This window comes from Pseudopodoces humilis, chromosome 19 (assembly GCF_049639895.1).
Source record: "Pseudopodoces humilis isolate 2021_Gansu_Grassland_sample_001 chromosome 19, ASM4963989v1, whole genome shotgun sequence".
In the NCBI taxonomy this organism is placed as follows: Eukaryota; Metazoa; Chordata; class Aves; order Passeriformes; family Paridae; genus Pseudopodoces; species Pseudopodoces humilis.
This window is the reverse complement of record NC_142218.1, coordinates 10503837-10518751: the sequence shown is the minus strand read 5'-3', so window position 1 is coordinate 10518751 and position 14915 is coordinate 10503837. Positions and strand designations below refer to the sequence as shown.

Here is a 14915-nt window from a genome sequence, read left to right as displayed (position 1 = left end):
ACTCAGCTACGAGGGCTCTATTATCTTCCCACTACTTCGTTGTATTCATAGACCTGTTAGGGAAAAATTTATGCACATCGCTTTCTACAGTGCCAAGACACTTTGTGATGGTGTGGGGGGTGGTAATTTATTTGTACCTTGCACTTCCTTTCAGGAACAGTCATGCTGTTGCAAGAACTTCTTTCAGCATTTGATCAGAAAATTAAATTTGTGTTTAAAGAGATAGTCAGGGTTGCTAGGACAACATATTAACCTCCCTTTTTTTTCCCTCAGCTCTGTATCTGAGGTTCATGGAACTTGCTGTGCTGTAGTCAGATTGCAGTGTTCTTCTCCAGGTGCAGGAGGGAAGAGCTTTCAAAAACAGTGTCCAAAACATGCTTTTCCTCAACAGATAATCACATGAAATGATAACATCCCCTGTGCATTCCCAGCCCGGCCTTCTCAAGCCAGCAGGGTTGGACAAAGAGGAGCAAACAGCCTCATTCTTTGAATTTCATGGGAGTATTTATGTGCACAGTCACTGGGACTGAGAATACGATGGGGGAGCTTGCAGACAGCATTTTCAGAAATGATTAATGGCTGGGACACTCTGGGTATGGCTGAAAATTTTGGACACTAAGGAGACCAGGGTTTCAGTAATATGTAAACAGTGGGGTTTGTGCATTTTAGGCTCTTCCACATCTTAGTTGAAAAGTCACAATTTTAATGATTTCTCATGAATTAAAGAGGAGCGAAATAGCTGAAACTAAGTGGAGTGTTCTTTTCATGGCTTTTTGCCAAATCGTTGTCGTTCAGCTCCCTTGTCAGGACTGACAGTGGTATTACATCTCTGCAGCCTTCAGGCTCAGATCTTTAAAGCTGTTCAAACATCTGTATGGCTTTTGTGCAGAACTTACGGATTCTTGTCTCTGTTTCCCCCAGATCCGTTCCGATAAGGACAAAGAGATCCATATCAGATACAGCATCACGGGAGTGGGAGCCGACCAGCCGCCCATGGAGGTCTTCAACATCGACCCTGTGTCTGGCAGGATGTACGTGACACGCCCGATGGACAGGGAAGAAAGAGCTTCCTACCACGTGAGCATCAAACATCCTGACTTTCAGCTGGGCCCACAAGCTCAGAGCGGAATTGCTGGGTCCAGGAAGGGACATGTTAAATCAGCCAAACCAATGCAGAGTGCTGCTTGGTGGCAGCTGAATGTGAGCCAGCGTGTGCCCAGGTTCCACTGGCCTGTATCAGCAGTAGGGTGGCCAGCAGGACCAGGACAGTGATTGTCCCCCTGTGCTGGGCACTGGTGAGGCCACACCTGAAATCTGGGGACAGTTTTGGGCTCCTCACCACAAGAAAAACATTGAACATGTCCAGGGAAGAGCAGTGGAGACAGGGGAGGGTAGAGGCAGTGAGTTTGATGAGCTGAAGGAGCTGGGGGGGCCTCAGCCTGGAGAAGAGGAGGCTCAGGGGACACCTTGTCACTCTATGAGTACCTGGAAAGAGGTTGTAGCCACACAGGGGTCGGTCTCTTCTCACAGGTAACAAGTGACAGAACTAGAGGAAATGGCCTCAGGTTGTGCCAGGAGAGAGTTAGGTTGGATATCAGGAAAAGTTTGTTCACCCAAAGAGTTGTCCAGCCCTGGCACAGGGCAGTGGTGAAGTTACAATCCCCAGAGAGATTTAAAAGCCATGTAGATGTGGCACTTGGGGACACGGTTGAGTGACAGGCTTGGCAGTCCTGGGGGAACAGTTGGACTTCATCTGAGAGGGCTTTTCCAACCTAAACAATTCTGTGATTATATGAAAGTGGAGATAAACTGCTGTCTCTTTCAGACACAGAGTCATTTGTTTAAAATGGTGCAACTTCACACTGCTTGTTAAATCCATGCAAATTTATGTGTAGACTGAACCACCCAAAACCATGAGAAGCCAGTGACTACATTAGCATGTCTTGGGAAATTACTAATTTAAGAATCATTACTGCATCTAAACATGCAATAATTGCTATAGTCATTTTTCATTTTAATTCACCAGGAGACGTTCAGGCAGTATGATGGGGGTGTGTCAGATAGGTTTTTAAATACACAGATAGGCTAATATTAAATATCAGGAAATTAATGAAGATTAATTACACTCAAAAGTGATGGTGCCTCATGCTATCCTAGTTCATAAAATGCTCTACCTGCAGAATGCTCACAGTGTAATTGATTGCTATGTTTTGATACAAATCCCAGCTCCTCTATTGCACAGTGGAATTGCACAGCAGATCCAGTCCCACAAATTGCTAAAAGAATAGATTGCCCCTTGCATGATAGCCTTGCAAAATTTCAAACATTTTCTGCATCTGTGCTCTAGTTGTCTCCTGGAGTGGTTGTGAAAGGTTGTTTCATGGATTGCTATCAGCCTTAGCCCCATCTCCTGGCATGGTAATAGTCCTTCCCAGGGATGCTGTAATGTCAGCGGAGCTCACGGGTCACTTTCACTGACACCGCATCCCAAACTGCGTCGTCAGAGATGCACATTCTGTCAGCTTTATCAGGTATCCAGTTAACCATGTTGACACAGCTTCTGGGCTGGGGTGGAAGGATAAAGAAAATAGATTACCTCTTTAGTTGGGTGGAAAAAGAGATTTCCCCTGGGTAAAAGGAGATCTGAAGAAAAATTATTTTATCCTCTGTGAACAAGAACAATTATTTTGTTTGTTGTGCCTAGGAAAATATGAAGAGAGGCTGTTTTGGAGAAAAAAATATTTGATATAAAGTGTGTGTCATCTCAGCGTTGTTGATATTGTTTCAGCAGTGCCAGGTTATTATAACAGTCTAGTCAATAATAAAAAAGTTAAGACTTTTGATGGAGCCGCTGTGATGTCTGCGATCAGACACTCACAGTCAAAAACATGAGATGAAACAGATTTTGTCCTCCATCATAAGAAACCCTGTGCTCCTTAAAAACAAACTGAATCTACCAGTCACAGTGAATTCAGCAAATTGAATTCTTGCCTTGTCAAAGGTGAAGGGATGAGTCTGCCTTGTACATACCACAGGATTTCCAGCCTTTTCTGTTCCTCTCAGAAACCTTGAACTAGTGGCATCCATATGTAAATAAGCATATTCACACTCTGAAGGTTACAGGAAGATATATTTTATAGACAGAATAACTGATAAGGATGTTATGAGATCTTATAGACAGGAATACTGAATGATAGAAAAATCTTTGTTAAGAGAACAGTAGAAGGTGATGAAGAACATTTTAAGTTGTGTCTGTAAATGACCTTTAGATCCTTCAGCCTCAGGAGCAGTGGATTGATGATTTCTTGAACCATCAGCTGTTCATTTACAAACCCTTTACAAAGCCTTTATAAATACACCATGCACAAAGCAATGACCCAAACACTGGAGCAGAAACTTACAGTAGGAGTGAACAGTGCTGGAAATCAGAAAAAGTCTGTCCAATTTCCAGAAAAAAGATTAAGTCCAAAGTCTTGGCTAGTGGAGGGTTTGATGAAGTCAGTGAATTTATGCCACTTCATAGAGCCCAGTCTCTAACTGATAGGAAAAGCAACATGGAGCTAGGTTTGAACTGAATGCTGGAAGAGCAGTGACTGAGGTCTAGGCTTGGATGTGAACTGGAGAGATTGACCACCTTTAAATTTGTTTGAGATCTGCTGTAGTTTCCTCTACCTTGAATTAGTAGCTTTGCTCTTCAGCTGGGGTGGAGAATGTCTGTGGAGCTGCAAGGCACCACCCTGGGTCCCTCTGACCCTACAGGACACGATCTCTGTGCCTGATGCAGCCTTGTGCTCCTGCTGAAGGTGTGTGCATTTATACAGCTTCAGGTTTCTGCAGCTCCAAACAGAACAGAGTCTTCTCAGCATCTCTGTCACTCTCAAGTGTTGTCCTTGCTGCTTTTGTTCCCAGGTAATCTAAAAACTAATTATAAAAGAAAGAACAATAATTTGCAAGTGTTTCTGAGGCTACATGTAAGAGTTGTGTTTCATTAACTCCCACATTTTCAACACATATTTTCTTATGCATAATTATCTGTATTGCTTCAGGACTACCATTTTTAAAATACTAGTGTTTTAACACCAGTATTGCATTCAGCAAGCCATTTGTCTGATGAAATCTGCCTCATTCCCTAAGGTGAAACAGATTTTTTTCTAATTAGATCAGGAGTTCTGCAGCAGAACTTCCCCTATTTTTGTGATTATTCTTGAACTTTTAGGGAGGATCATTTGGAGCTTGAGGTATGTAAAGATGTATGTGCCTCTGGGACTCCCAGGGCCTGCCCAGGTGCTGTGTGAGCTGGCACTCCCACTGATTGCAACTTCAGCTGTATTTTGGCCTCATCTGTTTTTGTCAGCACTCCAAACCAGAGCACAAACCCTCCAGGGACCTCACAGACATCCCAGACTCAGAGTCAGCTGAAAATACGAGCAGAGGAAAATGAAAAGGTTCTGCAGCCACTTAACCAACCCCAGGTTGTGGTGTGGAACTTCACAGGTGGCAGTGATGACCTGAGTGATGCCCTGGGAGCCACCCCAGCATCATTAGTGCCATGGGGCACACATCTATGGGACACACAGCCATGGGACACACAGCCATGGGACACATTCCCCACATTTCTCTGCTGTCTCACTGTGGCAGGCACGTGCTGCATCTCCCCTTGCAGTCAGCCCCTAAAATGTTCACTGCATGCCAAGTAAGTTTCAGCAGGTAGTATTATTTAATATGCATGAGTTCTCTTGGCCTTATTTAGCTGCGCTCCCCAAGTCCCGTTTGTGCTGCTGACAGAATTAGTGGCTCTGAATGTCTTTTCTGATCCAGACACCAGTTTCATATTAAGCTGCAGTTAGGCCTGGCAAGTACAAGGGATAGAAAATTGGTAGCTTAGTTTTCCAAGACGTTTTTCAATCTCTGTTTTCAAAAGACATCAGCATAAACATGTCTGTAAGTAATCATTGCTTATGATACTCAAGTAATATGCATTATAGGGAAACTTTGAAGCAAGTCCTAATCCAGTTCCAGACAGCATGTGCACTGTCAGCATCAGGCTGATGAAATACTCCCTGAGCAATGGCTGGAGCAGAACAGGTGGGTTATAGACTGACAGAGTTGTTTCAAATGCAAAGGAACAAAACAATTTTACTGCAAATTAAGGGATACAAGAGCTAATTCCAGTATTTTGAACTATGTTGAATAATGCCAGCCATTTGTGTCACAATGCTCTAAATTGAACTTTTAATCACAATTAAGAGCACACAAATTAGGCATGACATTGTATGCTTATTGCTTAAAGGCTCTGTCACTGACTGATAATGTATATTTGTATTAGTAGTATTAGTGCCTAAGTAATATTCATATTTAACACAATTCACTGTGTTGACTTTGACTAACTACCTTCAGATACCACCAGCCTCCAGTGTAATCAATAATCATGATACCAAATCATTTGTATGCCAACAGCTACATTTACACTGGAAGCTGTCAGTAGGAAAACCTCAGAGACCTATGGTAGCTGCTGCTGAATATGATAGCAATAATTGTCACACTTTTAAACAATATTTGTTAAAGAATATCGAGCCAGCTCCTTGGCTGGTACAGCAGAGTGATGCATCAGCTAGAGATTAGTTGGCTACATGTATTAATTTTTCAGAATCCTTTGCAAGGTATTTCATTTGATTCTATTTCTTCTTCACTCCTGTCATGTTCTCCCTCTTGGGGAAAATGTAAATATTTTAAACTAACGTTATAAATGTTTCTTAACTGTCTCTTCAGCCACCCACCAGCTCCTATTTGAATACTTGTGCATGCCCCATGTCTGGCATGTGTCCTGTGGTGATGTCTCCTGACCTTCCACTGGTGTGTTTTCCAGCTCAGAATGATGTGTGTGTCTGGTGAAGCTCAACCATCACCTTTTACTACAAAGTAAAAGCACTCCCATGCATCTGCTTTTCATCTCCTCCATCACTCCACCACCAAAATAGAGGTGGCAGAGGTGGCTTGGTCACAGGTGGCCACGGAGCACCACGTGGGCTCCGACTGTGCCTCGCAGAAATGAGCTGCACCTTGGCCATTGAGGAATGGCTCCAGAACAAAGTGTGCTGTCCAGCTTGAGGATGCCTCATGAATACCTAAAGTAGGACAAGAGAACGAGGGAGAAGATGAATTAAGGAAGGGAAATGTAGTATATATCTGCCTTGGAGATCCAGCCAATTTCCCAGCAGACAGATTGACCCCCTGGAGTCCCTCCTTCCTTGGTTCTCTCTGCTGAGGATGGTCTCTAATGAGGAATTTTCTCTTAACAAGGATTAGTTTTTAGCAGGAAGAGCTCCCATTGAGTTGAAATTCAACCCTCTGGCTCAGGTCTCCCTTCTCCTTCTGCCACATCTGGCACTGACCACAGAGAACTGTTGTGGGAGATATGGAGGCATTGGCACATGAGAGTTGTTCAGGGAGTACGGGCAGAGAAAACAAATGCAAACAAGCACAAAAGGAGAAGAGTAGAAATGTTCACTGAAGCCAGGCCACACAAAGGAGCAGGAGAGAGGGTTCCATGTTCCTGAGTCAGGGCACCAGTGACCACACCAACGTGCCCAGCACAGCCCTGCCTCCCATAGCTTAGCCCAGAGCTGGTGCTGGGCTTGGGACACTTGAGCATGTCACCACAGGTTTGATGAGATTCCTGCAGTCTTGCTTATTGAATTATTTTTGCCTTGAGTGCAGGCAGTAACGCGCTGATGGGTACATGTGCTCAGTGAGTGCAACAAGCAGATAGATGTGCATTGCTGAGAAATCCCTTACTCCTGAAGATTTCAAACAAAAGCCATCGAATGTAATTAAAAATTTGCAGGGGGAGAGTCAGATCTGAGGGGGGAGATACCAGCTTTGCTCTCTGCTTTATCTCTGAATGGAACCATTTCCGCTGCTGGAAATGCTGTAAGAGAGAGCCCAGTGCTGCCTTAGTTTGAAGATAATAACTTTAATTTTAGCTCTGAATTACTTTTTTTCAAAGACTGTCTGACCTCTGACTGTAAAGTTATTGAATTGCTACATCTGACATGATGAAGGATAGCTCAACAGGTGGGAGCCAAAGCAGTTCCTATGTAGGAAAGAAATGTAGATATTAAGAGCATTGCAAGTCATGAAACACAAATGGTACACCCTGCATTGAAAGCAAAGCTGGACTTCTTCAGGCTTTAAAGAGAACGTGATGCTTAATTTCCTTTTTTTAAAAAAAAAAAAGTGTTTTTCTCCCAGCTCATTTCACGTGGCAGTTTGTTCTCTTTGCTTGATTAAACGTTAATCCAGCCCATCCTAATGGTGTGCAGTTCCTTTTGTTAAGCTCTAGACTTCTGAGCACCATACATGAAGGGGAAAGTTGCATCAATCACCAGCACAGTCAGAGTGAAAGGCAGGAACCAGGGCTAATGCAATTAGCACATTTATTTGTCATGCATCAGAGGAGCTGGAGACCTCCCTGTCACGTCAGCTCCCAGAGCAGCCTGATGGTGTAGGGAACTGCTGGGAGGGACCAGAGGCCTCCATCCCGCTGGATGGCACAGGCTGGTGTGTCCCCTGTCCTTCAGCCCCCCTCTCCAGCCAGCCCTGGCACGAGCAGGTTGCCCACAGAAGCTGTGGCTGCCCCATCCCTGCAGGTGTTCAAGCACAGGTTGGATGGAGCTTGGAGCAACCTGGTCCAGTGGAAGGTTCCCTGCCTGTGACAGAGGGTTGGAGCTAGATGAGCTTTAAGGTTTTTCCAGCCCATTGTGTGGTTCTGTGACTCTGTGGAGCTGGCATCCTCTGAAGCCTCGGTTCCTCAGCCCACCAGCTCTGTGGGATGTCACGCGGCCATCCCAAGTGCCGTCCCCAGCTCTCATGGCAGGGTGGAGAATCAGCAGTGCTCACAGGGGCTGAAATGAAGAGGGATGGTGGCCAAAATCTGCAGTACTCACAGCCAGGCAGTGCCTCCCCACTGGCAGCCGGGTCGGGGGCCGTGCAGCTCTTCCCTCGCTGTTGAAGTTCTCCCGACGCCAGCATCGGCAGCGCGTTCAGCCACACACCATTTAGAGTAGCCATCTGTTCCCTTTAATGAGAAAGCTATCCATTTTTTTCACCTGGTTACTGATTGTTCCAGACTATTGTGATTGCTTTGTTTTATTAATTACTCATTTTGACATGCTGTATCTGTCTCTTTTGTTCAGAAAACAGATGCTCTTGTTTCTGGGCATTATTACTGATGGTTATTGCTAATAAGATAAAGCTGCAGTTTCAGTTTAACTGAGGGCTTAACACTGTGGCTCTGGTTATTGAAATGCCTCAGCACTGGGTATTTTATTCAAGCCTGAGGAAATTGCATTCTTAGTGCCATGGGGGCTCCCATTATTTGAAGGAAAGGGAGTTTTTAAATGTCTTTTGGTGCACAGAGCAATGGGGTCGGAAGCTGTTGCTGTTCCTGGAGACCATGATTAAATAAAGAATAAACATTACTAAGATCATCCTGAAATCTCTTCACTTACTAATCCTTAGTATTACGGGTGTGAAATGCTGCAGGTTCCCATAAGAAACCTCCCACGCAAAATAATTTCCTCACTTTATTTGGAACTGAGCAAAATTTGCTTTTCAGATTGTCAGACAAGGTTCAATCTGTCTTAAAAATTAAAATAGAGTGGTCTGTGAGCTGCAAAGGGGATAGGATAGCATCACTACACCAGAGTTGAAGTGTTTCCACTGACAATCACTGTTTAAAATATTATTTCAATATTCTATTAAGCTCTGAAAAACTGTCTGTGAATCGAGTGTAGATGGAAACCATGTCAGTGCTTTCTGCTGGAATTAAATACTGGCTCCATTCAATTTTGAGAAAGTATTTATGATGTAAAGTCAATCCTTGCAAAACAGTCTATCAATCTGCAACAAATCCAGCTGCTGATCTTGTGCTTTCATTGTGCTCATTCCCAGCTCCGGGCTCATGCCGTGGATATGAATGGAAACAAGGTGGAGAATCCTATTGACCTTTACATCTATGTGATTGATATGAATGACAACAGGCCCGAGTTCATCAACCAAGTCTATAATGGATCTGTTGACGAAGGCTCTAAACCAGGTACAGTTGAAAAAAAAGTCTCAAAGTTTCACAGATTTTCAGCCACTGATCTGCTCTGGTGGCTTGGGCTCTGCTGGGAGCACAGTGGATGAGGGAGAGGTTTGCTCTTGGTGTAAGACTGATGGAGGTGGGAACAATCTGGTGTTTTTTCTGGGTGAGGAGAAAGTGAAGATTTGGGATGGAGGGAACCTGGATCCTAGTGTTCCCTGGTGGCTGTGGAATTAGTAAAAGCAGCAGTTTTGTACAGTAATGCTCTGTCACACCAGTCTCATGCACTCATTGCACACGTACAGGGCTGTTACTCTAATTACAGAGCACTGAAAGCCAGCCTGGCAGTGGCCTTTCACTGACCCTGTGTCTCAAATGCTCAATATCCTCCTCCTTGATATTTAATTCAGTCATTTGCCAGCTCAATATCTGGCATCCAGTCAGACTCCAAAGAAGGCTCTGTCTCAAGAAAACACTTTCTTACTTGGGACCTGGTGCAAACCTGCAGAAGTGGGAATATTTGCATTGAAATTGCAGGCTCATCCTCTGTCCCCAGACACTTTTCCGACAAAGGGTACAATGGGGAAGTTGAATACCTGAAGTTTTTGAAGAATTTCAGGAAATAAATGGGTAAAAAATCAGTGAATGTGTAAGTTGTATGGGGAAAAATTATGATTTTTACATGAGCACATTTATATGCTTGGAAAAAACAGAGCTATAAAGATCTTTACTGTTCTCTTTCTAACTCTATTGTTGATTTGTTACTTAAGTGTGGTGTAACCCTGCAGTCTCCAATATGGGAGCAGGGTTGGTTTAGCTCATTGCTGAGTGTAACTAAAATGAATGTATCCATTCTTTGAACATAAATTGTTGTGTGTCACCAGTACAATTGGAAGTCTCCTGATATCAGAGGGAGTTTTTTCCTGGATTCTCTCCTTGGTTATTTGCCAGCTGAGGGGTTAAATACCCCGTGACTTTGGTGTGTGTCAGCAGACATTTATCACGGCTCCACTGGAGGTGTGAGAGGGAAGTCTCCGGTGGGCACTGTTTTTAACAAGGTGATTCACAGTCGTGATTGATTGTCTTCCAGCACTGTGAGGGATGGGCAGCTGTGGGGGACGCCTGGTGGGGACAGAACGTGACATTATTTCTGAGCAAAGAATAGGTACAGCTCGCTTTCTGATTCCTTTGGGTGGTGATGTCCCAGCTTCAAAGTCCTGACCCGGTCCTGCTTGGAGGAGGGAGCGTGAGAAGTCCCTGAGCTGATGGCTCTAATGACATCTTCCCAGAGAATTTTTCCAGCTTTCATTTGAAGGCCACTTTGGGGCATATAAAGGTTTGAAGATTGATACAACATTTCCATAGCAAATCAAATTTCTTACATCTTATTCGAGGACAGATCAATATTCAAAGTGTTCCCAAATGTTTTAAGTAGCTCTGCTCATCTGTCAAAGAAGCAGTAAATTGCATCCTCTTCTTGTCTGAAATCCAGATAAGCCTTTGAGCTATTAAATAGAACAGGATAATTTTGCCTACAAAATACTTGTGCCTCTGCTTCTTAGCAGTGTTTTTTGGTGTTCTCTATCCCAAGCTGGAGTGCTTGCCTTTAAGGCAGGAAGGTAAAAAGCAATCTGTTTTTATTCAAAAGCAATTACATTTGTCTTTGATGTATTTGTCAGGGTTTTTTTTTCTCTCTCTTTCCTGTTTAATCGGTATTCTTTTAAAGGTTTATATTAGTATTGAATTTCTCTTCCTTGCTTTTGTACAGCCTCCTAGGAATTTGGGTATCCGAGGCCCTCATTCCGTGTGCTTGGCAAGAAACGTGATCTTGTGCCTTTGAGAAAGTGATAGAAAGGTCATGGAGTTAAAGGGAATACCTCCTCCTTTACCTCAAAATTATGTCCCTCTTTTGTGCAGAGACAAGTGGAGACAATGTATTTAGCTAAGCACAGATCTTGCAAATATTTAGAAAGTTTTTATTAGTTCAGTATGTCTCAGAATATTGTAACAATTTAGGATAACACACTAGCCATTGCAAGAGAAGAAATACGTGAGCAGAATTCACGATTACTTCTGGCAGCAGTTGGGAAATGAAAGACACTGCATATTCTTTGAGGTAACAGCAAAATTTTTTCAGTACTGATTCAACAGTAAGTTAGATATGGATCTAGAAAATATATCTGCATATGTGTGAATATCCGTTCTTCAAGCAAACCAAAAAAATCTTGTTAGATGTTACAGGAGTTCAGCATTCATTTTCTCTGCTCAGTGCTGCTGAACTATGCCTGAGGACTGAAAATGCTTCCCTGGATATCCCATGCAATTGTTATTTCTCACATCTTCCATATGCCCATTTATAATGGCTGTGATTAAAAATGCAGGATTACTTGATTACGACAGTATCTGCAATGTTCTTAATTTTGCACACCTCTGATGAGAAAGGTCTCCTAGAGTATCCCAAATAAACACTGACTCTGAGGGCAACTAGAATGAGCAGCCAAAGGCTCTTTGCCCAGATTTAATAAAAAAAAAAAAACATAAAAAAGGATATATGGAGCTTGAGCTCTACCCATGGAAATTTTAGCAGAGCAAGACCATCAAATGTGTGCTGTTGAGCAGAGGCTGAGCAGTGACCTTGAGCTGCAGGGAAAGCCCCAGTAAGGCTTGAGCAGGACCAGTAGAGCAGATCCAGTCCTGGGAGCAGGAAGGGGCCCTGTGAAGCTGTCCCAGCACACCTGGGCACCAGGCTGGAGCAGAGGCAGGGCTGTGTGTGCACACCAGGCAGGGCTGTGCCCAAACACAGCCTGGTCCCCGCTTGGGCTGGGGTGTGGTGACCTGGAACAGAGTGTGGGGCCTCATCTCTGAGCCTGGCAGGGAGCTGCAGTGTGTGCCAGGCCAGGCCAGGGCATGGAGGGTGGCCAAGATGTGACCTCCTGAACAGCGAAGAAGCCAGAAGAGAGTGGAGTGACCCAAGGGAATGGGAATGAAGAAGGAGGCGTGCTCCAGCCTGCAGCACGGTGTGACACTGCTGGGCACTCAGCCTCCCGCAGAAGCAAGTTTGCTTTAGCCTGGAATACAAATTTGTACAGAATACAAAATTGTCCAAAAGCTGGATGAATTGGCAGCGCTGTGAAGATACTCATTAGACAGTCTGATGGGGTTTAAGGGGCTTCCCAGCCTGCAGAGCACTCAGCCTGGGTTCCCAAGGAGCGTGCTCTCTGCAAGTCACCTTGAAGCAATCCTTGGCAGGAACAGAAAAGAAATCGTCAAGTACTATTAATTATAATAGGTTGTTGTTGCTGGTTAGGATTATAATACCTTAATTGAAATAGTGTCTTGAGCCACAGCATAGTGTTCTTGAAAGCAGGAGCTCACTCTTGGTGAAGTTCTCTGTAGTGAGAACTGGCCCCTGGACATCTTCTGATGTGCTGGCTCTTAAACTGAATTGCATCTCTTTCCTTCTCTGATACTCTCTGGAAGAACAGTTTATTGCATTTCTGGCTTATCTATCCTCAGGTCAAGTAGCTGGGCAATTTAAATGTGTAAAAGCAGACCCTTCAAAAATGCAGAACACTAGTGATGCAGGACTTCCTTTTCCACAGGACCATCTTTCTTCCTCACTCTCCCCCTCCACAAGTTGTTTTGATTTAAAGTGCCACTGTTTGAAAGTGTATCTTAAAAGACCATGTTTTACTCATGTTGAATAATGTTCTGCCTCTTTGAACTTTGCCTCTGTGTGAAGAACACAGCCAAGTTTTAAAAATGCAGCTGCAAGCTGGAGCTGAAATTCCCCTGCTCCCTCTGGCAGCCTTAATCAGCAGAGCTCTCCCGGAGCTGCGCGCTGCCTTTCAAGCGCTGACAAAGCAGGATGAGTGCAGAGCTCAGCTGCCCTGCAAGGGTTCTGCTGCCTTTTCCATGCCCACATCTCCGAGGTGCATCACACCACCTCCTTGCAGCAGGAAGGAACTGGAGCTTGGAGTGGGATTTTCCCCTCTGTACAGCAGCAGTTGCCGCCTGCCATGAGCACAGCCCCTGAACTTCCTCTGCTGGGCGTGCAGGATCCCAGCAGTGTCCCTGGGGAGGGCTCTTCCAGGAGAAACTTACAGTTTAAAAAAAAATTAATAAGATGGCATGAAAATGCTTAAATATGAAAGAAGAAAGGGAATTCAATCACAAAACAATAGTGTGATGGAGAAGGACTATTTCCATCTCTGCAGAAGCTTAGTTTTGCTATAACCACCACAAACCCTTCCTGGCAGAAGGATGTGGATGTCTTACTTAACTGAAGCGTTCATTTCTGAAAAGGTCAATGTGAAATGCTCTGCAGTGACTTGAGTGCTTTGCTCTGGGTTGTATCTATTTTGTTTTAACAGAAAGATTGTCAAAAATTAACTCGTCTCTCCAAAACAATTTGTTCCTGTCAGACTGGCCTTTTCCATTCCTGTTCATCCTTTCCACTTCACTAACTCTGGATACATCTTGGTCCCTTTCAAGTCAACAGCACAAGTCCAAGTGACTTCTTTTAAACTCTGTTCATTCTCCTGGAGTTCTGTATGACAGTTTACTCCTACCATCCTTCTTGGGAGTGGTGTGAATGAGTGCTGAGTATAGAGAGTCCTCCAAAATAAAGGAATATTAGTATTTCTTACATGAGAAATGTTGTAATTTAAAATTTCTCCATCTCCTCCTGAGTCCATGGAACTCTGATAGAATAATTGTTGATAACATGCCACGTGAAAAAATGAAATAGCTGGGAGCCAAATCTATATGTGGCAAATTGAGTTAAAGAAATTTCATAAAAAATAAGCAGTATATAAAAAAAAAAAAGGATTTTAAAAGCCGATTATTCTACTAGTGTCCCAGTTTGTTTATTTTATTTCTATGCCAGCAGAGATTCCCTCAGAGATTAACACCATGGACTAATGCACAGATGGGGCCAGAAACTCGAAAGTCATCTGAATATTAAGAATTTAAATCTTTAGCCTCAGTGATTTGAACAGAAAGCCAATTATGAGGCTGAATTAGTTTTCAAATTAAACTGCAATTTAAGGCTTGTGAAATTAATCTTTTAAGGCATATAGTTGCATTCATATATATATTCATGGGGAGAATTTGGATTCTGCAGTTCTGGCTTGTTCCTCTTCTCCAGCCTGACAGTGGAATTCATGAGGAGGTGCCTGGTGTGCCTGGTTGTTTGTTCATTGAAGGAAAAGAGCAGGTGTTGCTGGGTGGCAGGGCCTGAGAGCTGAAGAGAAGATGATTCATTTTAAAAAATGGATAGGACACAGAGTGAATCCCTCTTCTGCCACTGCAACCCATTCCAAAAACACCATCGTGCTGCTCATAGTCAAAGCATTCAATATGTCTTTTTCAGCTTGGAGGTAATTTTAGAACTCTTCATTTAGGAAGGTGCCAGTTCAAGAGAGCACCTGAAGAGGTTCATGGATGGGGCTGCCACAGGTTCTGGTTTGTAGCACTAGAAACTAAAAATAATGCAAATGCTGAAGGTTTCAGAGAGATCATGCACAGGTCAAATATTCCAGAGGGTCAGAGTAGGACTCAATGGATTCTTCCATTCATCCCAGAGGTACTCACTGGTTGTGTGAATTACTTCTGGATCCATCCCAAGCTTGAATATATTCATCTATGGCAGTGCCATCTTCTGCACCCTGGGCAGGTGCTGCTCTTATCCTTGCACTTCATATGCCATTAAAAATGGCTTTGTCCAACCTGATTCTATTCTCTTGCACATTACACACAGACTTAGGATACACAATATTCTTTTTCAAGTTCTTTTGCTCAGCCAAGCACAATTTTAAGATAAGAAATT

General features: G+C 43.7%; 1 protein-coding gene across 2 annotated transcripts in view; it reads left to right on the top strand.

Annotated features, from left to right (window-relative positions):
• CDH4 (cadherin 4) overlaps positions 1 to 14915 on the top strand; it is a 412941-nt gene that overhangs the window by 317351 nt on the left and 80675 nt on the right. For both annotated transcript variants that reach the window (XM_088064463.1, XM_005524827.2), the window contains exons 5-6: positions 922 to 1077; positions 8953 to 9097. In XM_088064463.1, the coding sequence (XP_087920589.1) occupies positions 922 to 1077; positions 8953 to 9097 (301 nt within the window). The remainder of the gene's footprint in view (positions 1 to 921; positions 1078 to 8952; positions 9098 to 14915) is intronic.